The sequence below is a fragment of the Stylophora pistillata genome, chromosome 10 (genome assembly GCF_964205215.1).
Source record: "Stylophora pistillata chromosome 10, jaStyPist1.2, whole genome shotgun sequence".
NCBI lineage: Eukaryota > Metazoa > Cnidaria > Anthozoa > Scleractinia > Pocilloporidae > Stylophora > Stylophora pistillata.
This window is the reverse complement of record NC_142528.1, coordinates 24,986,548-25,014,238: the sequence shown is the minus strand read 5'-3', so window position 1 is coordinate 25,014,238 and position 27,691 is coordinate 24,986,548. Positions and strand designations below refer to the sequence as shown.

The window sequence follows — 27,691 nt, the reverse complement described above, 5'->3', positions numbered from 1 at the left end:
TCCGGTGAAAGGACTATAAAAGATGACCTTTGGTGAGACAATTTTGGTTTCATGCGAGATCAACAGAGTCGAAAACCTCTGGTCTTTAGCTGTAAACCAGCCGGCAAATGATTGGCTTAGATAGTTTTTCACGTGACTTGTATCCACCCAATCTATTTTTAGCATCAATTCACGCATGACAACTGCGTGATGACGAGTCGTCGAACAAGCCGGGATTCAAATATTACAGGGTAAATTTGTGAATACAATTTAAAACTTTGTTTTTCCGAAACCTCCCAACGAACGAAGAAAAGAACGTATCGGGAGACTAACCCCCAATAGCTACACTTGGATTTGCTACTCAACACGACTTGAGTTTCGTGGCAAGTAACTTGGCAATCGATTCAAAGATCGGCGGTTGATTAACAAATCGAGCTGACGAGTGTACCAACAGTTTAAATCGCTCTTGGTGAATCATTCTAGTTCGAGCAAATAGGTAAGTGAATCCTCAAAATGCAGGGGGTATCTTTTTGCCTTAGTTAACCTCGTGGTCACCGCAATGTTTATATCAGACAAAGTTTTTGTCAAATCTGCGCTGAGTGGTAAGTTCCAAGGCTCTATGAGAGCACGTTTTATAAGTTTGTTGACTTGACAATGTTTTTTAATGTGGTGTATGCTTGGCTTAGCAATCGGACTTCGCTGCTAAGTTGAATATACAAATGTGTTTACTATGCCCAATCCAAGCAGTTCACTCAATTTGAAGAACGGGGAAGGCTGCCCAGCTTTCATTTGCATATTGACAATAACCTTTGAGTTCGCTGGAAGCGGTGAGTGATTTCGACAAAAACCTGTTAGTTTAACCTTTTTTTGCGTATTATAGAGTTCATAATGAATGAAAGAGGCCTTATTTAATCGACAAGACACTAGTAGAGTAGTTATGGTCTAGAAAAGGTCGTGAAATGGGTTAATTTCGATCTAAAATGTTATCGCATTACACGACAGTTCGCTGGCCGCCATTTTTGTTACGCAGGTCACTTTGTGTAATGTAAATGATCCCAAGGGAATCTCTCTCTTTGTGTTGCTTTGTCATTGGTTTTCCGGCTCAGTGAACAAGCCAATAGCTAGCCATGAAAGCGGCATGTTTGTGGGTTCATTAACACTGTGAAATACGTTTCCAAGGTGGATGAATATGCAGGTATTCCTATCGAGATTGCGTGAATTTGCTTTGATTAACCCGTGAATTCGGCACTCTAAACGATGTGTTTTGATGTGTGTTGAAACAAGGAAAATTGACGGCCGTCGTCATAGCAGGTTTCATTTTCAATTGTGTCGGCATCCGCTGTTTTTTTTAATATAACTACGGCAAGTCTGTACCGCCTGACGTTGAGACTTCACCGGTGATGTGTGTATTGAGTGAGTGTTTGTTTACATCATGTAAGGAAAGAATGTCTTTTGGATAAATCGAGTGTATTTGCGAATGAAACTGTGCTGTTCATTTTTATTTCCTTTACGTGACGAGGTGTACGAAGGCCGCTTAAGTGCCCCATTGTGTGCTAAATTTTTGTATTTACATATGAATTGATATTTAACATATTTGTTAGTCAATAAATCAAGCGTGATGAAAATATTTAATGTGTTACTTATGGCATTTCCCATTTTGCCTACAATTATTAAGTATGTATTATTACTATTTTAAAAGTTTTTAATCCGCATAACTTTTGTAATGAACCCGTTCATGACCAGTCGTGTCTACTTTTCTTCTTATCACTTGTGGCTTGAGTAATTTTTTTTACAATTGCTTTTATTGCTTACACCAAGTGGTTGAGTGGGTAATTGCCGCTGCAACTCAGGTTATAATTAGAGATTGATAAACTGAGCAGTTGTGGTAATCTCCCGCAGTAATGAGGAAATTCCTCCAGTAACGAAGAGGATTTTAATGATTCTTTTGGGGATGAACCATCGTGAATTGACTCGACAATAACATGAAAAAAGAATTCACAAAAATGATGTGACAAAATAATTTCTCAAACTAAATTATCTGGAAACAAACTTAACCGCACGTTTATTTTAAAGAAAGTTTTCTTTATTTCTCTTTTCTTGCATAGTAAAACCCTTAAATCGGAGGAAACTTGTCAGATAGACTTATGGAGTTATGGAGGAGCTAGAAATACCTAACAAGAAGCGGTAAGGAATAAGTGACAAATTACAACACAGTCCGCAAGTCATTCAATCGTTTGCATATCTTTTTTGTTAAATATTTAATTGATTGCAATTATTTTTCATCTTTAGGAAATTTGACGGAGGGAGTGCAGCCTCAAGTAAGTCGGAAACTTTTTTTGGGCTCTTGTTGAACGTCACGTGCTGCTACGGGTTTGGACTTTGACCAGCTGTAATGTTGTCGCTGATTTTTAGGTCTCGTCTACTCCGCGTATTTTTTAGAGGACATAGTGGACAGTAGACAACTGCATTTTTTTTCAATTGCCAGATTCATTATCAACACTTTCGTTTTTAACCCTCTCTTTCGCAATGTTTGGGTATCAACTCCTTGTACTGTATCCCACACATTCTTCTGATAATTTCGTATTCAATCCAGCGGTATTCCTTGTTGATGTTTTTCTATATCATCTTTTTGTCTGAAAATGTACTTATTTTGTAAGAAGAGATTACTTTAAGGTCACTTCAAAGAGTGAAAGGGTTTGGAATATCGTAAACCTGAATGTTACGGCTCAAGCATCTCACAAGTACTCGGTCAGGACTGTTTTTACGAGTAAAGAACAGTTAAAATAGCAATTTTGTATCTTATTTATACTTCTTCTCTTACTCCTTCTCTCTTTTTTCCTTCTGTTTGTGTCCACCTGTCGTTTAGTTTATCTTGAGAAGTAACTGTGCATACATTATATATTGTTCAGTCAGTGTTTAAGGCTCAACAGACAATCAATACTCTGGCTTATGGCATTATGCTGATTTATTATAATTTAAATCATTAATCGTTAATTTACTGTGGATTATTTTATTCAAGTCACTTTATGAGTAACGCCCTTTGATATGTAATGTTATGGAAATTTTCAAAATCCACCGTTGAACTGCCAAACTCAATAACTTTTTGAATACGCTACAGTGTTAAAGTATCAGTTAGGAGTACTCTCTTCTTACATTGTAACCTCGTCGCACGAACCTACCGATTTTCCTTTTTTAATACCGACGGTTTTCATTAATAGGAAGCTTAAACACAGACGATTCGGACGGCAATCGGAATTTTTTAGTTATTTTCCCAGTTGCCTTGTTACAAGTCATTTGTCGTCTGAAACGTTTCTTTCACGATGCTAAAGTGAGGGCTAACCAACTGACTGGTTGACTTCAAAGTCGCCATAAGCAGTTTGTACTCTTTTTCTGGTCACTGCCCACGTCTTAAAAACGTCCTCTCTGGGGCTCCTTCATTATCAACAGCCCCCCCACAAAAGTAAATGATGTGCATCTAAACTTCTAAACTTCCACACTTGCGCAAAAATGAAAGAAAAACTGGTAGAACTCTGCTCTCTAGATTTATTCGCTAACTGTCTTTATTCCCGTGTGAATTTATTTTATCGTAATCTTTCTCCTTCATCTGCCCACAGACTGCAATCATTTTGGAGTGCAATTGAGTCTGTGTTATCAGTTAAATGTGTCACGCCTCACGAGGAGTGCACAACAGTAGCACGTGATTTTTGTGTGACTAAACTCGAGCTTGTAACCTCGTCAAGCTAGTGGAGGCGATGTGTGTCTATTGTTTTCTAGAGTGGTCGTCTCACAATGTATGAGGGAAAGTGAGAATGCACGGTTTGTTGGTATAAGTTGTGTCCCTTTGCTCCATCAGAGATCACCTTTTGTAAGCTAGGAGGCAAAATCTTAAGTGATGGTGTAAACTGTAACAAAGCCATTTGGTATTCTGGCTTAATCTTTTACGCATTTGTTAAGCCCTACCTGTCCAGAAAACGGGTATACTGAAGCAGGAACAACTAAAGAAAGATTTATTTGACTGCTGTGTTTGACATTCTGACTCTTCCACAGAAGTGGACAGTTCTTGTTAGTTCGAGCGTTTATTTCTTTATTTTACGACGCCTGGCTAGTGACCCTGTTTTTAAGCTAACGCTTCGTCATAGACATGAATGTAGAAAGTTTAAACTTGCACCAAATTTCATTTCGTTTCTTTAGCGCCAAACCACGTGGTGACCAATGGAGAGTCTATTGGAACAAGTGATGCAGCTTCCACTCGACCGCCGTCCCATCTAAAATTTAATCTGTCCAGATTTGAGCGACTCCGCCAGATTACAATTGACTGTCAAAAGCATACTCGCCCTCAACCGAAACCCAATGGCAGTAAGATAATTCGATGCAAAGGACCCGTAAAGGAACCGAACCCTGAGATAAATTCGTCGAACGATGCAAACAGCCCAAGCCCTGACCTTATTATATCGTCCGCTGGCTCATCGCCGGCTCATTCACCTAAACCAACGGATTTCAAAATGTTGTCCACGCCCCCGGGGTCGAATAAACTCAGAGATACAAATCCTTCGACACTTGACAATACTTCTGAACTGAACTCCTCTGATCGCCAAAAGGCGTGTATTAAACTTTTGGACAAATTCGACGAATCTTCTAGCCAAACGCTTTCTAATGGAGTCTCCGCTGAGGCTAGGACTTTAGAACAGGATTCCTTGGTTGAAGTTTTGGATGAAGGCGATCAAACGCGCCCCATGAACCCTGGCGCCAAGGCTGTCCCTGTGAATGGTGAAATCAGTTTGTTAGGGGAGAATAAAGTGTCAGCGGATAATGATACAACTTCTGCGAAGGATCAAAGTTCACCATCTTTATCAGACCTGGCTCCCAGTTCTAGCGCGGAGGAAACTACGAGGGACTTTAATTTTAATTCGGATGAATTCAGACAAGTAAGCTTTTTCTGTTCAATTTTGTTTGTTGGTGCCTCATTTGTGATTTTTATTTTGCTAATTGACTCAGTTGTTTTCAGACTGCTTTCCTCGTGAATAAGACCATTATGTATTACGCGCATGAAAAGTTGAGGGAAGCCCTTACTGGCTGCCATACTTTTCATTTATTTATTTTTTTTAACTCAGAGAATTTTGTTTTGATTGAAAAATATAGTTCCTAACTAGGGTATCTAAAAGATATCGTTTCGAGCGTTAGCCCTTTATCATACGCTCTGGCGAAGGGCTAATGCTCGAAAGGTCAGCATTTTAACTCGTTACGGTAGCCAATTTACCATTTCAACTTAGTTGTTATAACCAAATTACCTTGTTACCCCCACCGACGTAGCACCACAGTTTCTTTAGAAACTTTCACCCTTTATCTAAAAGATATTAATGCTGCGGAACATTCTGTCGATAGTGACATAGTTTACGCGATTCATCTACTGGCCTGTTCCCAAGACTTACATAAACCTTCATTTCTTTTAGTAGTGTCGAATCAAGGGGCGTTTCCAAATCTAACATTTAAGAGCACCCTTCTTGCCTCAAATGATATTCTGTCGGAACACTGGTTGCTGGTTTAGTTAGTTCAATGACCACATGCCAAGATGGATCGCAATTTTATTTTTTTTATGGAGAGGGGGAGGGGAGAGGGGTCGTAATTAATGGAGGAAACCTAGATGGAGGTTTTGAGTAACGTATCTCAAAGGTTTTTGCTACTGGTGAGAATTAATACTTATAACAAAGAAAGTAGCGCGCACTCAGAAGAAAAATATTGCCTTATGTAACACAATCTCATCCGGCCTTGCCAAACCTCAAGAACATACAGATAAGGAATATATCACATCGCAAAGAAAAATCCTTCTGATCCCAATAAGAGGCTAACGTTAAGGGTGGAAGATTTAAAAGCGCTAGCGAATGTTAGGAGTCGCACAGGCCTGTCAACACCTTTTAGCTGTCGACTGCCTTCTGCTTTTCGGCTTACCAGCATGTCACTTCACGCAACTTTGAGTTATTTATTGCTCAGGTGACTCCTTTTATTGTCTGATTTAACTGTCCTTCATTCAGTAGTCAAGATAGTAAATTGACTGTACAATACTCGCTTAGGAAGTAGATTTACAACACGATTGAGTACTTATGGGAAATGTCCTTTTATAGTAGTAACGCTATGTAACGCAATACACTAAACATGACAATAAGACTTTCGACGGTCATAACCACTCTCAAACAATATCACTTAAAATGCATAAAACACGTGTACCGTGGAAGGTAATACGAGGTAAAAAAAAATTTGACCTCGAAAACCGGCCTCAAATGACTTTCTAAAAAAGAGTTTGTGTTTGTCCATGAGAACGAAGGAATACGCGACAAATACGTTGAAAAAATACTTCTACACATTCAGTGTATGTAAAATTACATTTACTTATAGTGAAAGAAAAAAGAAACGACCTGACTTTTACGGAATGTTCAGTTCAATGCAATGCATTCTGGTAAAAAGTGGTGAATTTGAGAATTCAAACCCCCCTTTATATATTCTTTTTAAATCCTGATTATAATGCTGCGTAGCGAGCGAGCAGCATCGTAATCAAGATTTGAAAAGAATTTAGGGGATGCGAATTCTGGAATTCATCACTTTGTACAAGAATACATTGCTGCTTTTAACCAGAGTGCACTGCGCCATTCATTACCAGAGTGCACTGCGCCACTCATTACCAGAGTGCACTGCGCCACTCATTACCAGAGTGCACTGCGGGTCTGTACCTCATAACAGTACTTCACTAAATGCAGGCACAGGCACTTCGATTGCATTGCACAGTGGTAGTGTGATTCTCGATGTGGCAGTGAATGCGGCAGATTATTAATTATTACCCACCCCCCCCCCAAAAAAAAATAGAAAATTCTAATTCGTCATGGTATGTAGTTAACGAACTAACTAAACCCGCAATCCAGTGCTCAGGCAGAGTAAGCCAGAGTATCATTTGAGGTGAGAAGGGTGCACTTAAATCTTGCTTTTGGAAACACCCCATGATTTGAGACTACTTTCAGAAATAAAGGTTGATGTAAGTCTTGGAAGGTGCAGGAAGATGAATTAACTGCGTAAACTATGTCACTATCAACAGAATGTGCCGCAGTATTACTATCGTTTAGATACTCTAGTCTATTTTTTATATTCTCATCAGTTTCTTGTTAACAACGGTTTTAAGCGTTAATCAATAAGAAAAAAGGTAAAGATATTATATTGATGCTGTAAGGTGAAATTCTCTCCTTGTCATTCATGGAAATAAAATGGTTGAAGACCGGAACGCTCTCTGATAAGTTGCTGCGATTCGTCGCAGATACCTGTTAGTCGTCCATAAATTCTGTTATGATTTTGCCTTTATGGCTTAATTCTCCCTTCCAGCGTGAGTTATAATGGTAATTGAACTGAGTGGAGTGCAATTTAGTATAGGTAATCACATGATTTCGAGTGCAATTTGGAATAAATAAGCACGAGTAAATTTTTTCAAAGACTAACAAAATTGCATGAGCCCATAGGGCGAGTGCAATTTGTGGTCTTTGAAAAAATTTACAACTGCTTATTTATTCCAAATTGCACAAAAAAATCATGTGATTATGTATTAATAATATACATAAAAAAAACGAGGTAGCTTCTCATAACTACGCAGAAGAAAAGCGCGCGCATCACGTGCAAAAATAATTTATTCAAACCCTGCAAGTGACATTGACCTTAACATTGACCTTGACATTGACCAATCATTCTCACCAATCAGAATGTCCGGTTTGTTTCTTTCTTTGCACTGAATTAACTGAAAACTGCATTCATCTTAACCAATCAGAACTGAGAAATTTTTTCATGTATTTAGGTCTGAAATCATACGCGAGATTTCGAAATCGAACGAGCGTGCAGCGCCAGTTTGATTTGAAATCACAAGTATGATTTCAGACCAAAATTGCACGACACGAGGTTCAATTACCACTTTATTACATCCATTTTGAAATCGCCCAAATACAGGACCTCGTCATTTCAAATATTTTACTGAAGCAGTACTGAGCCGGTTTTTCAACGAAAAGCGGAACCGGAAACGTTTTTACATCTTATTTTGTATGCAAAACAGAAAGACTTTGACGTCATGTGTCAAAAACTTAGTCAAGTGTAAAATGATTCAATTTAGAGCAAAAAATGGTGCGATTTGGGAATAAATCGCACCAACTAGAGCCAATCAGATTACAGGGACCACCAGTGATTTCAAAATGGATGTAATAAATATGAAAATTACACGGACGATAATTCTCCCTGATATGAAGATCTTATGTCATTGCAACGAGAAGTTGTATGTTGATCGCGTCTGGGAGTCGAAGGGATGGGTATAACTACTGAGGTAGGGAATTCGAATCCCGAACAATGGTTAGAAGTGAAAGTCTCTCAAGATACGATATTTCCAGTGAGAACATGGTCAATAGAAAAGTTTTCATTAACTGTCTGATTATAAATCTGGGCATGTTGAAGTCTTACGAATAGTCACATGCAGCCTCTCTCTCATAAACTAATCTTCGTGTCTCGTAGATGGTCAAGAAAATGATCCAAGAGAGGATGAGTCAAATCCAGCAGTCAATGGATGACGACAGCCCGAACGACAAGCTCACTGTTAGGCTAGCTGCACTTGAGAAGGAGAACAAAGCATTGAAAGAATACGCCAAGAGGGTAGAAGATTCTGTAAAAACGATTTTAAAAGCTGAGAGCCTAAAAGCAAAGAAACGAGAAACTAAAGCTGTTCAAACCCAAGATTTTAACTGGGTGAGTTAATGTCCTGGTAAATGCAATCAACAAATAAATGTAATCAGCAACAATGCGGGGAAAAATTACACCCAGCCAACCTATTCATCTGGAGGAAGTGGTCGGTTTCGAAAACACTATCAAGAAACAATGTGTGTGGGTTTGTTTACCTTATTTTATTTTGTTGTGTCACTTGTATAGTACAAGGATTCCCCGTTGCCTACCAAGCAGAACATACCTTGACGTTCTGCGGATTTTTCCTTAATTTGGTTGTTGGATAACAGAACCAAGTATTAGAAAATCTCTATTTTAACCAATGACTGTCAATTATGTTTATCGTTTTTCAGAGTAACGCTCTTCGTACGAAGACTGTGAATGTTCCATCTCCCCCAGCGAGTCTAACGGCTACCAGGCCCTCAAATGCCAGTGTCAATATCATGACTACACCAACACCACGACTCACTTCCACCGTAGCACCTTTGCCCGGCCACACAGTGCCGCAATCCGCTCCTGTTAACTATCGCCCTGCGGCTCAGAGGCAGTCGGAGCCTGTGCGTCCTCGTATCCCTGTTGTATCAAATGTCTCGCCTCGTCCACAAGCACCTATTGCATCGGGTGCCAATTACGTCCCTAATTACGACCTTGGGCCAGCGCTTAGACCCACACCCACCCAGCTGGCAGTGCCAAGGGGTGCTGCTCCAACTGTGCGCCAATTCCCTTCGGGTCATTCAGGGTTTAATGGCTTAAGAGCTCCTCCCCCGCCAAGTGTTCAACATCCAAGACCGATGATGAGGATACAGCGACCCATCACTAGCCTTCCTGGACCACGTAGCGTTGCTCCAGCTCCTTCCCGCCCGTTGCCCACGGTGACGGTTCATCCGCAAACTCCGTCTAGTTCTACATCTGTCCGGGGTCCCCCTGAGTTGCCTTCGTATGGTTACAACACGCAAAACGCTTATCATAACGGGAAGCATAGCCCGAGATTTGCTGTAACTCCACAGATGAGACCTCAAGCACCCCAGCCTCCCCAGGGTGGCCTCCCCCAAGTCACTCAAGTACCTAGACCAGCTTATCCGCAGTCTCCTATTCAAGTGTCGCAGTCCCAACATATGCTGCAACAGTCTCATCGTCAAGAACAACAACAACACCCTCAACGACACCTCCCTCCAGTACTCGTAAGACAGAATGCTCCAGTGCAAATGCAGTCTCCTCCTCATGCTGTCAGCCAGCAAGCTTCTCCTCACCCTCAGCAGCCCGGTATGGTGCGTTATCAACAAGTGGTTGGACCTCCGAGACAAGTTGCTCCACCGCAACCTTCAGTTCCCCAGCCAAGCTACGCACAAGTACCCATAAGATCCCCGCAGCCTGCCCAACAGGGTCTACCGCCGGGTTCAGGGCAACATCCCCCCGTCTCTCCAGCAGCAGAAGCTAAAGACGTCCCTCCGAAACCTAGTGTCTCCATAGCGGTAGCTTCGAGCGGTATTGTTTTGTCGTGGTACATGGCTCTTGAGGAGAGACACGCGCCTATAAGGAACTATCAACTGTTTGCGCTTCAGGACGGCGGCCCAACGGAGAACCCTCACCAGTGGAAGAAGATTGGAGTCGTCAAAGCGTTGCCACTTCCTATGGCTTGCACTCTGACTCAGTTCTCACCCGGCAATAAGTACCACTTCTTGGTACGTGCTACTGATGAATATGGACGACAGGGTGAGTGTAGTGAGGCCTGCACTATCACGCTCAAATGAATCTTCTTTGGCACTAAAACAAACTTTATTGTTGAGCTCATCATCGACAGTAATTGTACTTGCATATAGGAAACTTAATATGGAGTCTTAAGTCTCAAGTTAGGTTTGTACTCCAAAAACACAACGGCAACCAATGATAGGTCCTTTGTAGAGCAAGGTACTTGGAGCATATGTGAATCGAAATTTAACATACGTCTTCCTTACCGTTATGCGCAGCCGAAGCCAAACGTATTTATATCTTTTACTTCTGGAGGAAAGGATCGCGATCTCAGATGCGCAAAATTTATTTTATTACACCAAGGATATGAATTAATTGATTTTCTACTGATTGTTGGTTACTGTTTTGTAGATTTTGTTAGCTTTTGGGAATAAAAGATTTTAACACTAGGTGGAACGAGCGTTGTACTATTGCTGAACCCTTTTGTTATGTTATTTTCTACAAAAAGTGGTCATTATGACACGACCTGGGTATTAGGACTTTTCGCTCGTACGCTTAAATCTTCAGGCTGAATGCGAAAGTGCGATTTCGACCTGTTTACCGATCTTCCTCAGCTTGAACCTCGAGTGAAAGAGATAGAATCCTGGGGAAGAGGCTCTCTCTTTGTGTTTAACGTCAACAGGAAGTTTCCCCCAACTTCGTTTGACTAGACTTAAATAGTTCAGTTCTTCCATTCGCGAACATCTCACTTAACTTAAGGTGGCTGAACACAGTTTTTGATACTTGTGAACAAAGGCTGATAGTTTCTAAAGAAACTGTTTGGGGCTGCGTCGGTGGGGGTAACGAAATAATTTGAATATATCAACAAAGTTGAAATGGTAAATTGGGCACCGTTACGATTATAAAAGCTGACGTTTCGAGCAGTAGCCCTTCGTCGGAGCGAAATGATACCTGTGTTTCTTTCACCATTTTCTCTAGCACCCTTGATCTCTCGGTCGCCAAAACTGGCAGCAAGCAAGTTAACAACACAAACTGTTTTTTTGATAGTTAAGCTGACGCATGTGCCGTTGTCATGGCGACACGAATAAATATAAATAGGCCTTTAAAATCGGTTTTGTTCATTTGTAGAAAATCTAGCCATTACTTTTTCTCTTTTATTTGCATGCAACGAGCTTGTAACGATACTCACAAGTTAACACCATTTTGCTAACAATTTAACAGAGGGATCTTTAATTATTCCTTGCTGAAGGTTCACTCGATTATCTAGAATTTCCTTTGTTAAAAATCAATTTTTTTCGATACTCCAGTTACTTATTTCTTGAAGTATTTTCGTGCCAAATTTCGTGAAAGTCTAATGTGTGGTTCTCAAGAAATAGGCATATTTCCGAGAAAGCAATTTCCCCTTAATCGCAATTTTTTTACTTACAACGCATGCGCTGCATTTAACTGGGTTCTCTCGCTAACGACGAAAAAGCTGAGAATTGCTGGGCTCTTTGCACCGTTAACTTTTCTAACATGTCTTTGTAATAAAAGATTAAAGCCCTCAATACACTGCGCCAACTATAGAGAAAAATAGCACAGATAGTGCGGATACGTGTTGAGTAAATAAAACGACCGCTCCATTGTTTTTTGCAATCCTTCCGCGTGCGCTGAATTGCATCAGCAAAAGCGCGCGCGAAAGCTGTTTTCAGCTATCGATATCATCTCAGTATTGCATCACGTATCTTGTACTGCGCTTAAAAATCAAGTAATCAGGCGAATGAGCGCACACGCACTTCGAGATCACGGTATTGTTTTTCAATCAATGGACCAGTGAAGAGGTATGATGGTCTTTAGCTCTTTAACGAGCACGGTGACCTATATCTTTTTTCTCTTTCCATAATTTCGTTGTACAAGTTGTTCCCTTTAAATTGAGGAAATTCGAAATAGATTCTTCGAATGGAGAAAAAGATATAGCTAAAAGCGTGGACGAAGCTCGTTACTCGAGGACGCAAATTATAACATTGATAGCAACGACTCGCGGAGCGTTTTGAGTCTCCATACGCTCGACACTTTCCACTTGTCGTGTTTTTTCCAAGTGTTACTTTAACAACCGTTGCTTCTTGCTGCTGCAAAATATACCGTGAACCGATGAGATAACGCGCGTATTAGTGCCAGTACAGGCATAAAATGGGGTAAGTTTGGCCGACATGAAATTACTCGCTTCAACTTGAAGGGAAACGCAAGACCTTTTCCTTCCAATAATGAAGTTTCCCTAAGTACCTCTCGAACGATTATCAAACATTATAAAAGACCAAGTTTGTTTCTCGTTTCCAGACACGAAGAGACCAAAACAAATTAACTAGTTTGACTGCTATACCCGTTGCAATCCGTATCTCCTACCTTCAGTCGAGTAAAAATTAACGAAAAAGAAAAAAGTTAGTTAAGGCGATTCCTCAAAAAAAGGGTAAGTGAAACTTTTTTTAAACTTTCCTCAAACGTTCCCTACCACTGTCTGTTTCGAGAAATAAAATATAAAAGATAGGTCATCGTACTTGTTTAGAAGATATGATGGATGTGTCAAACCAGATGTTAAACTACATTATATGTCAATACATGTATATTTTTATGCAGATAGTATCTTAATGGTTTCAGTCTCCTTCGTAGCCGTTGTTGGTTGTAACTCTACGGTCCACAAAGAGTAGCATGTCAACTTGAGTTTCCGTTGTAAAGTCCTTGAAGGCTATTTTAGTTCGTCCTCCGACCTCTCTGTCGATTTCCTTGTATTACAGAAGGTGACCTGTCGAGACTTTTGCAGTTTTGATCAGTCATGCCTTACTTTCATCTCGGAGAATTTCAGAGAAGAATCAGAAACCCAAGGATGCCCGATTAGACCATTCCTCGCATTTGGATTAACCTCACCACACTGGTTTTCCCACCATCCACCATAACGAAAACAGTTTCAGGGTGAGTTGTCGTTATCCTGGTCTGGTGTTCCGAATTTCATTCCCCGGATGTTTAATTTACGATTTGTCTTGCCATGAAACCCATTTCCGATGTTTCCTTCGTACGAATTCATATTGCATCAATACTTTTCTGTTTCGTCCGCTACCCGAAACCCCCCATATTTGGCATATCCCTTTTGGCCGCTAGTTCGGTGCAGTTCTATTCGAAGAATGCTGTCGGAAGAGGCGATCCGGTGCAAGTTGTCGTTCGCAAGCCAGAATTCTCCGGATAAGTCGCCGAAGCCTACTCGGTACTCTGCCCACGTTCGTGCAAAGCTCTCCTTGTATGGACGGGAACGTCACTGAACAACAGTCCACCCCTTCCATTTGTGGTTTGGTCACAGTACACATACATACAAACATACATACATACATACATACATACATACATACATACATACATACATACATACATACATGCATGCATGCATGCATGCATGCATGCATACATACATACATACATAAATACATACACTTTATTTGGTATAGCAGGTTAAATTGAGGCAGCTAAAAAATAGCTGATGTGGACCTGCTGTTATAAAAAAAAATTTACAATCACAATATAAAAATTAATAAATAGATAAAACCGTATGAATTCCATAGATAAGATCAGTGATACAAATGAAGTTTGAAATTAGGAAGAAACTGAAAAAAAACATTTATCATAAAATTTAGTAATATATAAAAGTTTGGAGATCCTTGTTGTTATTTGTACACGTTCCTTTCACAAAAGAAACTTTCTGTAGTGCTATTTTGTTGTCAGATGTTATCAGAGCCCTTTTAAAAGTCCCAATGTTCTCACAGTCACGAGCTGCTTTATCCAAACAGTTCCAAACAACAGGACCTCTAAATAAATCAGTCTCTACCTAAATCCAATTTCTTTCTAGGTATTACCATCAGTTTTCCCCCACGTCGTGACTCCGTGATTTGAACGTGTGAGAAAAGTCTACTTAACATATTTTTCGCTTTGAACATCTCAACAGCCAATTTACACTTGTATGTATGTCCAAGGTTTTGCCAGCATACATACTGTAGTACATCACAATCCATAATGTTCTTTGGTACCTTATGAATTATTTTAGCAGCCTTTATATGCAATTCTTCAATTTGAACAAATGTAGCAGGAGAGAAGCTTCCCCATACTGATATGGAGAAGGTGACTTGCGGGAAAATGGTCTTATAGTATATTTCCTCCAGTACCTTGGATGGGAGCTGTCGCATTCTTTTCAGTATACTGATCTGGTGTCCATACAATTTGGTTACTTTATTCACTTGTTGTTTCCACTGCAGTTTGTTATCAATAACCACACCCAGGCATTTAGTGGTGCTGGTGTATTCAATGATTGTGTTGCCACACTTGACAGGAGGTCAGGGCCCAACCAGACTATGCATCGGCAAAATCATCACTTCCGATTTACTTCTATGTAAGGTCAATTTATTTGAATCGCACCAACCACAGATCTCAGCAAACAGCAAATTCAATTTTCCAACAACATCGTCAGTACTGACTCCGATTATAAAGGCTGTTGTATCATCAGCATATAGATGTAATTCACCTTGAAAAATTGATTCCGAAAAGTCATTGACATAACTGGAAAAGAGTCTGGGACCAACAAGAGAGCCTTGAAGGACTCCATATTTAACCTCAAGTAAATTCGATTTACTACCATTTATTTCAACAAATTGATGGCAATTTGTTAAGTAGCTTAGTAACCACTCCAGAAGGTTGCCGCTTATACCCCAGGCTTACATTTTGTAGCCAAGGATATTGTGGTCCACCAAATCGAAAGCCTTGTGGAAATCAATAAATATGGCACCTATCACTTTACCACTGTCAATGGAGAGTTTCCACTTTTCCGTCAAGTTCAGCAACACTGTCTCGGATGAAAAGCCCTTTCTGTAACCCCACTGGTTCTCTTGTAAGACCAATCCTAAATGTTGATCTAAGAACTCACATATAACTGACTCGGTAATTTTACTAGGTATACTTAGCATTGTTAAGGTAATGACCCCTTGGCCATCTGGGTTGATTTTATAACTGCCACTCTGACTCGCTCCCAGAATTTTCAGCTGCTGGCAACTTTTCAATGTTAATGGAACAAAAGAAGCATGTAATAAGACTCGTTGCTGAAAATAGCTTATTGCTGCGCAGAGAGCGTAGTGAGCGAGCAGCAGCATAATCAGGATTTAAGAAGAATATAAGTGGGGTGCGAATTCTCGAATTTATCACTTTTTACCAGAATGCATCACCTTTTACCAAAATGCATTGCATTTAACCAGAGTGCACTGCGCCAAGTTTGTTGCGTTTAGTGTATTGCATTACATAGCGTTACTACCGTGTCGATAGGCCTGTGCAGTATCCATCATTAATTACGTTCCCCCGCCCCCTTAAATGGAAAATTCGTCTTGGTATGTAGTCAATGTACTAACTGAACCCGCAATCCAGTGCTCGGACAGAATATCATTTGAAGTAAGACACTATGGAACCATAGTAACTATGATGGAACGCGCAGTTAGATGAATCACTGCTTACACTTTGTCACTATTAACAGAATGTGCCGCAGCATTGCTATCTTTAGATATCCTTGTTACAAAGTTAGGTGCTTTTCTTTTGAATTTAAACACAAGTTACTCCCCTCCGCTGTGCTTTTCACAATATTCTCCAGTATAATCCCGTCGACATTCACATGTGAACATCCGGGGACGCCAACACGCGTCAACACAAATTCCACTCTTTTGACATGAAACCGATGAGCAACCAGGTCCAGTGCCTTCCCGAGAGAAAATGGAACGAATGGTTAGATGCAATTTGGTCCTGTAACAAAACGAATCTAACCTTCAAAAGAGCCTGTGAAGTTGAAATGCATTCTCGTTCCCAGTGCTTACGTTTCGCTTAGGCCCCACTGGCTGACAAAAAGTGGAGGGCTCTGGGGACAAGACGAAGTGGTGTATTCCACGAATCTAGAATTAAGTATAGACGTTTGATATTGACCAAGAGATTAAAAACTGAGGCCCCGTCCACACGTATCCATATTCGTTTGAAAACGCAACTCTTTTTCTCCGTTTTCTGAAAAATTCGCGTCCACACGTAGCGTTCTCGCGTCGTTTTCGCCCGTCCACACGTATATGATGAATCGATTTGAAATCGATAACTTTTAGACGATTACCCGACCACGCATGCTTTGAGGCCATTTTGCTCAGAGGATAAAATTTGACAACCGAAACTTCAAACCTTCACGCGCTTTCTAGCTTGCAAAGTGAAAGTAAAGTTTCTAACTGATCTGCAAATTTCTAATTTGCGCGTTACTCACTATGTGTGTTGCTGGCTCGCAGTAAGTGACGCCTCGTTTTAGAACAAAGTCACTTGGATACGTATGATACACGATCCTTGCAGTAGAGAGCGCTATTTGTGCAATAGCGAAAACCAGACCTGGAGCTGTCCCTTTTGATTGGTGACTTAATTCGCACGTGTTCCCTGAGTTTGCAAAGTTAAATGATTGACAGCGTGCGTCACGTAGACATTGCCAGGTGCAGTTTATCGGGCACGTGTCCGTGTGCGTGGTGATTACGTGATTAACCAAAGTGTAGCCTGAAACAGTTATGAGAACATCATCATTCAGCTTCCTTTGAGGGTTTTCTTTAAGATAAATCGTCAATTAAATCAAAAGAGGGAATTTATGTAGGACATTGACTACATGATGAAAATTATAAACATTAGTATACAAGGTGCACTTTGATTTGTTGAAAGCCTTTCGTTCGAATTCATTTTACGGACAAAACCCAGAGCTTTTTTCTAAAGGCTGATCAGGGTACTTTTCATCGGTTTTAAGACGTAATAACAGTTGAAAAGTCAAAAGGGTCGGGATTTGCAGATTGTATATCTTTTGCTTCTGCAATTAAAATGATGTTTTCATTTTTTTCTGCAAAAGATATACAGTCGAACCTCGATTATCCGGACTCTTTGGGACCTCGGTAAATAGTCCGGATAATCGAAAAATGAATATTAATGAGATACAAATGTAAACAAAAGGTATACAACAAAGAAAACATCATTTTAATTGTGATATCTACACAGCCTGTATGTATTTACAGGTAACGCATCAGAATATTTCTGTCTCGTTCACTTGCGAATTTTGAAAAGCGCACAGGATAATTACGCTGTTTCAACAGTCTTTTGAAAGGATTATTGGGCTTTTTGCGACTCTGAGTTTTCAATATCACAACTAATTAATATTCAAGAAAAAATTGTGACCAGAGAAGAAAGTCCGGATAATCGAATAGAACTAATATAAAAAAAGTCAAGGAATGGTGCGACATAAAAAATTATCGATAAATTTAAAGAAAAGCAATTACATGATTGTAAAATCCCCAAGGAAAAAGAACATGAATGATAATATAAAGATACGTACGTATGATGGACGATCCTCGCAGTATTCTATCTCATAGTATTCTATCTCGCAGTATTCTATCTCATAAAGATACGTATAATGCACGATCCTCGCAGTAGAGAGCGCTATTTATGCAATAGCGAAAATCAAACCTGAAAAAAATCAGGCCTGTATGGGATTCGAACCACTGACCTCTGCGATACTAGTGCAGCGCTCTACCAATTGAGCTAACAAGCCAACTGGGAGCAGGCCGTGTTAAGTTGACTCGTAATAAACCCGTGATGATAAATTAGATACAATGAATATATATGAGGTTCATATATTTGTGGTTGTAGATACGTATGATATGATATGAATATATGAACTTCATACATTCAATGTATCTGATTTATCATCACGGGTTTATTACGAATCAACTTAACGGCCTGCTCCCGGTTGGCTTGTTAGCTCAATTGGTAGAGTGCTGCACTGGTATAGCAGAGGTCAGTGGTTCGAATCCCGTACAGGCCTGATTTTTTTCAGGTCTGATTTTCGCTATTGCATAAATAGCGCTCTCTACTGCGAGGATCGTGCATCATACGTATCTACAACCACAAATATATGAACTTCATATATTCATAATATAAAGATAACTAACCAAGATGGATCATGTCATTCCTTAGAATGGAAGGACCACATTAAATATTTAGGAGTACTGATCAATAGTGCTTTAACTTGGAAATATCACATCTCATATGTGTGCGCTAAGATTTCACGGAATACAGAAGTAATCTCTAAGTTGAGGCATTATCTACCTCTCCAACAACTTACGCAGATCTATTATAATCTTATCTATCCTTACATTTCGTACGCTATTAGGGAGTTTAAGCAAATCACTACGGCTGGCGCTGCTACGGCTACCGGGAGTAAAATTGTCCAGAAACGAGTCATTACGCATGTCAGTGGTTCCCTTCCAGCCGTAGCGGGAAATCCTTCTACGCGAGTGGGAAGGTTTCGGCGTAGTCTGTGGTACGTGAACTTATCTCGCTTCTTTCTTCGCTTTATACATTCTCCTGAGCAACTTTAACTATTGAAATACACTTAACATCTTTAAAAATAGCTTATCGTGAATATTTATCAAGCTTGCTGTCCCTTACCGAGTGAATCTGCCTTTATTTTTGCAGCTGGGTTTGTCGAAGGATCGAAGCAGTGTGCATATGGAGAACGCAGCGAACGCCAGGAGAAATGCGTAAGTAGAAAGTCTAACTTTTCCTTTTCAAACCTCAAAGACTACTTGAAATTCAAATAGCTGAAGCCGAGGAATGACCAGGGTTATGAAGGACCGTGTAGAAACTTTGCTTTGGTGTTTATAAGCTCAAAACTGGCAATTTTACAACACGTAAGCTTAAATATTTTAATTCACTCATTCACTGTTCACAGGATCGCTTACAATTTTTTTTTTCCAAACATTGGAATCCCTCGTCTCTTTGAACGAAGTCATTTTCAGTTTTTAGACGTGCAAAAACTACCGCGAAGACGCTTAATGGTTTTAAACTTCTCAGCCGTACTAGGTTTGTAGTTCGCGTTGCTTAAAGTTGAATTTTGGCGAGCTACGGCGACGTGCTCTCCCCAAGCCTGGTCAACCACGATAGCCGTAGCAGCGCCAGCCGTAGTGATTTGCTTAAACTCCCTATTGTTGCCTGGGGCAGCACCAGCAAGACAAATTTACATAAAATACAAACAAAGCAAAATCATGTTATTAGGTTAATGTTCTTTGCAACTCTATCTGGCAAACATACCGATAGTGCACTGCCTCTACTTAATATCTTGGAAATGTTAACGGTAGCTAACATATATCGCTTGTATGCTCTCAAATTTATTCATGCATGGCACAAAGGTGCTCTCCCAGAACTCTTTAATCATTTTTTCCAGTATGCTGATAACGTACATAATTATAACACCAGGTATGCGGCCAAACAAAATCTTCACAAATTTCGAGTAAAAACAAACACTGGCAAACAAATGATATCATTTATGGCCATTGATCTTTGGCATGAACTGCCATACAAGTTTAAACACTTAAATCAATTTGCTTTCTCCAAAAGTGTTAAAAATTTTTATTCTATATCAGCAATATCAAACCTAAGTTTCCACAAATCAAAAGTGCTAAAACTATCTATCATTCAAGTTATCTCAAACGTCAGTCTTCCACAATTCTTCTAGCTTTTAATTCAGTAATCCGTCCCTCTACTCCCAGTTTCTTCTATGTGAATCCAAAAGAGATGGAAGTTGACTCGATAACCTCGCGGTTTTCTTAGCCTCCATACACGAACTATGAAACACTATTACCTTTAACTTTTTACATATGTATCCTTTCCTGTTTTTTTTTTTTTTTTTTTTTTAATGTTAACATTGTAACTGAAACTTGAGTGCTAAATAAAGTAAAGTTGAAGTTGAAAGTTGCAAAACTTTTCTCCTAACTTTTTTTAGTTCGTCCCCAGATCTCTTCGTCGATTTCCTTGCAGCACAGAAGACGACCTGGGGTGAATGTGGTAGTTTTAATCAATCGTGCCTTACTTTCATCTCGGAGAATTTCAGAGAAGAATAAGAAGCCCAAGGATGCCAGAATGGACCATTCCTCGCATTGGGATTAACCTCGCCACACTGGTTTGCCCACCATCCACCATAAGGAAAACACTTGCCCTGGGAGTTGTCGTTATCCTGGTCTGGTGTTCCGAATTTCATTCCCCGTGTGTTCAATTTAGGATCTGCCTTGCCATAAAACCCATTTCCGATGTTTCCTTCGTACGAATTCATATTGCATCGATACTTCTCTGATTCGTCCGCTACCCGAAACCCACCATATTTGGCATATCCCTTTTGACCGTTAGTTCGGTGCAGTTCTATTCGAAGAATGCTGTCGGAAGAGGTGATCCTGTGCAAGTTGTCGTTCCCAAGCCAGAATTCTCCGGATAAGTTGCCGAAGCCTACTCGGTACTCTTCCCACGTTCGTCTAAAGCTTTCCTCGTATGGACGGGAACGTCTCTGAACAACAGTCCACCCCCTTCCGTCTGTAGTTTGGTCACAGTACACGGTTATGACCCCTTGGCTATCTGGGTTGATTTTATAAATGCCACTCTGACTCGCTCCCAGGATTTTCAGCTGCTGGCAGCTTCTCACTGTGAAGGGAGGAAAGGAAGGCTGTGATGAGACTTTTCGCTGAAAATGATTTATTATAAAGTACTAGTATGCCGTGAGTTACTCACCTCCGCTGTGCTTTTCACAATACACTCCTGTGTAATCCTGGCGACATTTACACATGAACATCCGGGGACTCAAACACGCATCAACACATGTTCCACCATTTCCACATGAAACCGAGGCGCAACCAGGTCCAGTTCCTCCCTGAGAGAAAATGGAATGAGTAGTTAAACGTACTTTCCTCCTTTTATAAAGCGAAACTTATCTATACAATATTTTATTAGATTTAAATACATTCTCGTTCCTTGAGCTAACGTTTCTCCTAGGTGGTGGCCTGTACCCTGAGTTCAAAATGAGTATAAACGTTTAAAATTTTTCAAAGTTTTGAGCATGAATTGACTCTGTTCTCTCGTGTTTTCCTTTGAATAAAATATCGTTACCGGTGTATATCGACCAACAATTTTGGACGTATTTGAGCAAATCATATTTTCCTGAGATTTCCTTTCGAAAAAAGATATTTTGGTGGCAACAATTTTGTCAATAACAAAATGCTTAAATAGGAGCGGTTCTTTTACTGGCAACACAGCCCTTTTTTGTGCTTTACTGGCTGTTTCAAGTACGAACAGTCTGAGTTCACTTGTCCGATTACAAGAACTTGTAATACAGCGGTAGATCCAGAAATTGAGCTAAGGGGGCCCCGATTTTTGTGTGTGTACACCTGACGGCTTTTCTTGCTTTGCGATTTTTTTTTACCCAAAATAAGGGGGGGGGGCGGCTCCCCCCTTAGAAAACTTTTTGAATGCATCGAGCATTGGATATTTTTTAACAATATTTAGACTTAAAACTTGAACTTGAACTTATGTATCAGTAAGAAGTACATTGTGTACTTGAAATTTTTCATTCCTCCTCGTAATTTCAAATCACTCGCCTTATCACTCCCTGAATTGTACTCCTGACCAACTCAGTTCCAAATCATTTCTAATTACTGTGTTTTCGGGCCAGAAAGGAAGGTCTTACGAATAATGCTCTGCTATGTCCGGTTTGAGGTAGCCATACGTTTCGCTGGGATAGAGGCATTTTTTTAATCTCTTGATATGACTGACACCCTTTTGCTCAGAAAATGGAATTCGAAAAACCGAAGACTTCAAAGGTTTACGCGCATGGGAGGTTGTGCAGAGAAGAATAAGTTTCTAACAGATCTGTAAATTTCTAACTTATGAGTTACTCACCATTTGTGTTGTTGGCTCATAGTAAGTGATACCTTTTCTTACAACAAAGTCACCTGGTGCTGTCCCTTTTGATCGATCACTTAATTCACATGTGTTTCTTGAGTTTCCATAATTAAATGATTGACAGCGTGGGTCACGTAGACATTCCCACGTGCAGTCTATTGGGCACGTGACGGTGTGCGTAACGATCACGTGATTAATCAGTGTATAGCCTAGAACAGACATAAATTCATTTTTACTGACCTCCCTTTTAGGAGTTTTCTTAAAGATACATCGTAAATGAAATAAAAAGAGAGAGATTTAGAAGGACATTGACGACTTGATGAAAATAAGAGATTACAATCTCTTGAAGAAAATTATAAACATTTATAGGTTACGAAGCCTACTTTTATTAGGTAATTTGGATACATCGACTAAGTTTAAATTGTAAATTAGCCACCGTAAAGAGTTAAAAAGCTGACGTTTCGAGCGTTAGCCCTTCGTCAGAGCGAGTGGAGGAATTGTGGGTTGTGTGTGGGTTTACATGCAGAAAGTGGAGCTACGCTATTGGTGGGAACATGGTGACGAGAAAAACACGATTAAATTAATATAATAATAATAATAATAATAACAATATACGTTAATTAAAGCTCCCCCTTTGGGGCTTTTCATCCACAATGTAGACTAAGAGCTTAAAAGTCCCCACTGGCAGGTGGCAGACCAGTGGGCTATTTACAGAGCGCAGCCGAGGAGTTGAACTAGAGGCAACCGTGAAGAAATCCAGTGAGTGGCAGGGTGGAGGACTTGAACCCGGGACACCGGATTACATGTCCAGCACCCTAACCACTCGGCCACGAATGAAAAGCGATTGTTGATAAACCTGATGATGGGGTTAAGAGTGCCGATCTGAAAGACAAACTTTTGTTCAAGAGTTTTGCGGCTTTCTGAGCTACTTAAAAGTAAGGAACCAGATTACCATATGCTGTTTAGCCGGAATGATTAGGCAGATTAAAGTGTCTAGCGACTAGTTTTGATGCGTCCTTGTCATTCCTTCCTACGTCGCGAGACAAAGATATTTTTCGGCCTCCGTTCTTCGAACACGTGAGTAACTCCAATCCGCAAAGCTGACTCGAGGGTTGATCCAGCAAACTACAAGCCTATTTCTGTACTTTCTGTAATAGCTAAGCTCTTTGAAAAAGCAATTTTCAATCAGGTATACTCATACTTAAATGAGAATAACCTACTTTCTAAATATCAGTCTGGCTTTAGACCCATGCACTCTACTCTGACGGCTCTCGTTGATATCACCGACAATTGGTATCTCAACATCGACAATGGTTTGAAAAATGCTATTCTGTTTATAGATTTAAAAAAGGCATTCGACACAACTGACCATGAGATCTTTTGTCAAAGCTGGAATTGTATGGGTTTAGGGGTGTAAGCCTTAACCTTTTTCGAGACTACCTCACTGACAGAACTCAGGTCACAGTTATTAATAGTGTAAATTCTGAAACTAGTCGCATACGTTGTGGGGTGCCCCAAGGTTCAATCCTCGGGCCCCTACTATTTCTATTATACATTAATGACCTTCCCAACTGTGACCTTCTGTCAGATGTGAGGATGTGCGCCGATGACACTAATCTCACGTTTGCCTCCAATGACCCTGAAGAGCTGTTTTCATCCCTGACCCACGATCTGAGCAATCTGAAACAATGGCTTGACTCTAACCGTTTAAGTCTTAACGTCCTCAAGACGAAGTGTCTGTTCACAGGCACAAGGTACAAAATCTCTTCGCTCGCTAGTGAACCTTGTATTTACCTTGATGGACACTTAAATGAAAGAGTCGATAGTTACAAATGTCTTGGTGTTCAGGTGGATCAATCACTCTCATAGGAAGCCTATGTATCTCCAAGGTCGCCAGTAAAATTGCTAAAGTACTTGCTGCCCTTAGGAGGCTAAGACCGATATGTCCCCAAGGTACCCTGGACACAATTTATAAGTCACTGGTTCTTCCACATTTCGACTATTGCAGCGCTGTGTGGGGATGTATCGGAAATGGCCTCAGTCAAAAACTGGAGAAACTACTAAACAGGGCGGCGCGTATAATAACAGGGTCTGGTTGGGATGTCACATCTACCCAGATTCTTCGTGCCCTCAAATGGGAAAGCCTCACTGACAGACGTGCAAAACAATTGAAATCTTTAATGTTTAAAACTGCTAATAACCTTGTACCCGAATACCTGTCTGACAAATCCACCAGCGTAAATACTATCCACAGGCATAATTTACGGGGCGCCCAACACAACTTGTTTATTCCGCGGCCGAATACGGAGGCCCTCAAAAAGAGTTTTCGTTATAGGGGTGCAGCAGCATGGAACAGTCTGTCAGTTGAGGCTAAGCAGGCCACTACCATAAATAGCTTTTATTCTTCTATTATATAATATCAATAATTACTTTAATATTTCTCATTAATAGATTGTAGTTTTTAAGTCATAGTTGTAAAGTATTAGGTACTACATGTTTAGGGTTAATAAGCACGGCTCTTTTGAAGACAACTTTTCTTTTAGTGATAAGGATTCCGTGATTAAATAAAGTGAAGTATCAGTTTTCAAAGCATAACAACATGGGCTTCTTAATTGGTTGTTGCCTATCTGGACTTTGCCCTGTGCAGGCGAAATACGTGATAAAATGAAGGTTGTTTACAGAAATTGACACGCAATGGGGTAAAGTCCAAGTAGGTAAAAGCGAATTTTATTGGTAGAAAACGTGTAAGCACACGAGAGTTGCGTGGAAAATTGACCGACCGTACCATTATGTTCTTTGTGAAATATTTTTCAGTGAGGTCGATTTATGTCATAAAATTTAAGTTGTTTACTGGAAAATGGCATTTCATCTGAGAAAGTCTAGTCCATACTGGCGAGTAAAAAGCAAACACGCAGTTGTAGCGGGAAGGTATCGTCTAAACAATATTTAATTCATGGAGAACTTTTAGAAACAAAGAAACGGATATTTAACATGGCAGTCGACGCAGAAAGTAAAATATAACTTGGTGGTCGTTTCAACCTCTGCAAAAAGAGCAGTCACAAGGCAAAAAACAAGATTATCAATCAAACATGATTTATGCAAATGCCTTGCGCAAGTTTTGCCAGAGTCAGCAAAACTAGCCCTTCCAAAACAACATGTTTTGGTGCTAAATTCGTGTTAGGCCTTTAGCTGAAGTGCGTGCGTCATAGGCGAAGGAGCGGCACACAAAACATGCACGTCTTAACTTGCAATTGTTAGAAAAAATTCCCGGACGACCTTTTTAGTCCCGACAGATCGTAGCGATGAATTTCTCACGAAGGACAGCCATTACACTGGGTAGATGAACTCACAATTCTTGTAGATGTCATTCTTACCTCGTTCTTTAAGCGAAATTCAAAATGGAATTCATATATAGCAATGAAATGTCCCTCAGTCGAGAAAACGAAATAAAGTAAACGCGGGACTGCATCAACACCAGGTAAACTTCCCCTTTCCTTTAGTTATTCTTCGACTTCGAAAGCGCAGAATTGCGGGAGCACTAGTTTAACGGTCCTCTCGTTATATGATTCTTCGACTTCGTAAGCGCGGGACTGCAGATGCACTAGTTTAACGGCCATATCATTTCATTGTTCTTCGACTTCAGGAAAACTTGAATGCGGGACCACTGGTTTAAAAGTCCTCTCTTTTAAAATCATTTTTCGACATCAGAACCGTGGGAGCAATCAATTCATAGCGATCAGTAGCGGTCGGGTATTCTGAAGTTGCTCCCATCAACATCTCAAGCAATATTTGATTCAAAATTTTTATTATGTTCCACTCAGTCTCCTTTAGAAAGTTGCCGCAAAGCTTCTTCTTCGTAGCTCGAGGTCGGTCCGCCCACAGGCAGCCCAAGCTCCAGCTGTGAGATGACCTGTTGTGCGGGAGGTCGAGGGTTCGAGCCCCGGCCGGACCGATACTCATGATCTTAAAATAAGTGAGGGGAGTTTGCTACCTTTCTATAAAATGGATAGATATTCTAGTCTTCTCGGATAAGGACGAATAAACCGTAGGCCCCGTCTCCTGCAGGGTTAGGGGTAGGAGACGTTAATTTCCCACGCACGAGATTACTGTGTAGTGGGTGTCCTCCCCTGGGGTGGGATGGGAGGGAATTGTCCCTGAAAAGCCCCCATGGGGAGTGGTCAAGTAACGTATGTATGTATGTATGTATGTATGTATGTATGGCGGGGTTTTCTTATGCACGTTAAAAACCTCGAAAAGGACAACTCGCTAAAATGGGTTCTTTTTATCAAAGTAAGCCGTCAGATAGCAAGCGATACACTGTGGAAGTAAGGTGAGGTACTTTTATTGAGAACTTGACGTATTTTTTCAGTCATTAGAGCTGTCGTAAATATTCCCATACAAACTCTTATAATCCCGCCATGACTGTTATTACGCCAGTTGATAATCTCACAGCTGGAGCTTGGGCCGCCTGTGGTCCGCCAAACAATTACTGCGCTGCCCTTGTCGGCCGCTTGGATAACAATGTCTGCGTTTTTTACGCTTTTTAGTGCCGTTTACTCTTCAAAGGAAAGATTGGAAAATTCGGTTTTACGATCGAAATAAGTCTGTTAATATCGTGGCGACATTTTTTGATGAAAAAATCTGATGCGAACTGGCCCTCTCGGGGAGTCCATTTAGACTTTCGAATCTGAAGTGTTTCGAAAGTGTCTTTGTTCGAGGTGTTAGAATCATCCTCTTTGTCATGAAAAAAGGCTTTTAATCGAACGCAGCGAAGGAATTTTTCCACGTCTTGTTTATCTAAGAATTCGTCCGTTGTTTTAGAAATGGGAACAAAATTTAAGCCCTTAATGAGGACGGATTTTTCTGAATCGGAGAGTGAAGTTTATTGGTCGAAAGTCTTTCGTTCATCGTGCCGGTAAAGCCACTGGTAGCACTCGAAAATTTGGTAATCGAATATGTCATGCACCTTCAGGTCGCAGTTTACAACCTTTGATCGTGTTCTCCTAATCTGTGTTGGTTTTCACGGCTGAAAGGGCAAAGTATTGCATAGATGCTTGTAGAGTTTTACAAGGAATCATTTCTGAAGTTGCTCCCATTTTTAACATGCGTTGAAGATTTCTTAGTCTCGATTTTCGTAAGTTTCATGCCAGGTCTATCTTGGGCTGTTCTCGACTCCTAGGTACATAACAAGCGAACACACTTGCCATTAATTAGAGCGCACAGATTTCGTGTTTAAGGCCAGCTTTACCTTTCTCAGGATGTTCGATTCTTCCATAACAGGATAATCGTCTGGGGTTCGACGTTCCTGTCAGACTTTGAGCTGATGGAGTTGCAAACGTCCAGCACAGGAGAAACTGAGAAAGGAAGAGTGAAGTCAGTCGCTGCATTATTACCAAGTTTGTTCCATGCATGCAATCGGCTTCTGGACTAGTTCACGATCAAAATATAGTCGCGATAAGAAAGCTTGATCATCAATTTAGTCGCTGGCGACTAATTGATGTTTTAGGTT

At 40.5% G+C, this 27,691-nt stretch overlaps 2 protein-coding genes and 1 pseudogene across 4 annotated transcripts; 1 reads left to right on the top strand and 2 right to left on the bottom strand.

The window, feature by feature from the left end:
- Positions 1–174: 174 nt before the first annotated feature.
- Positions 175–10,847, top strand: LOC111340409 (uncharacterized). 3 transcript variants are annotated; one of them, XM_022947256.2, is made up of 6 exons: positions 175–475; positions 2,085–2,163; positions 2,269–2,297; positions 4,171–4,904; positions 8,506–8,736; positions 9,063–10,847. In XM_022947256.2, the coding sequence occupies exons 2-6, from the start codon at positions 2,132–2,134 to the stop codon at positions 10,458–10,460; spliced, it is 2,424 nt and encodes an 807-aa protein (XP_022802991.2). In that variant the 5' UTR covers positions 175–475; positions 2,085–2,131; the 3' UTR covers positions 10,461–10,847. The 3 variants fall into 3 exon arrangements, with proteins under 3 accessions (XP_022802991.2, XP_088591295.1, XP_022802992.2); XM_088735169.1 differs by lacking the exon at positions 175–475 and adding an exon at positions 788–806; XM_022947257.2 differs by lacking the exon at positions 175–475 and adding an exon at positions 1,212–1,392.
- A 2,214-nt stretch (positions 10,848–13,061) lies between these two features.
- Positions 13,062–13,868, bottom strand: LOC148722382 (ficolin-2-like; annotated as a pseudogene).
- Positions 13,869–19,647: 5,779 nt separating this feature from the next.
- Positions 19,648–27,673, bottom strand: LOC148722381 (fibrinogen-like protein 1). Its single transcript, XM_088735174.1, has 4 exons — positions 27,431–27,673; positions 22,180–22,391; positions 21,016–21,154; positions 19,648–20,928 (listed from the first exon to the last, which is right to left on the bottom strand). Exons 1-4 carry the CDS (start codon positions 27,591–27,593, stop codon positions 20,312–20,314), a joined length of 1,131 nt encoding a protein of 376 aa, XP_088591300.1. The 5' UTR covers positions 27,594–27,673; the 3' UTR covers positions 19,648–20,311.
- Between the last annotated feature and the right edge of the window lie 18 nt (positions 27,674–27,691).

Excerpts from the sequence above, each read along its gene's own strand:
- LOC111340409 (XM_022947256.2), top strand. The coding sequence starts at position 2,132 with ATGGAGGAGCTAGAAATACCTAACAAGAAGCG. Across the intron at positions 2,298-4,170 it reads CGGAGGGAGTGCAGCCTCAA|CGCCAAACCACGTGGTGACC; the intron begins GTAAGTCGGAAA and ends TCGTTTCTTTAG. Across the intron at positions 8,737-9,062 it reads AAACCCAAGATTTTAACTGG|AGTAACGCTCTTCGTACGAA; the intron begins GTGAGTTAATGT and ends ATCGTTTTTCAG.
- LOC148722381 (XM_088735174.1), bottom strand. The coding sequence starts at position 27,593 with ATGCATGGAACAAACTTGGTAATAATGCAGCGACTGACTTCACTCTTC. Across the intron at positions 22,392-27,430 it reads AATCGAACATCCTGAGAAAG|GCTATACACTGATTAATCAC; the intron begins GTAAAGCTGGCC and ends TGTCTGTTCTAG. Across the intron at positions 20,929-21,015 it reads TTGTGAAAAGCACAGCGGAG|TGAGAAGCTGCCAGCAGCTG; the intron begins GTGAGTAACTCA and ends CTCCCTTCACAG.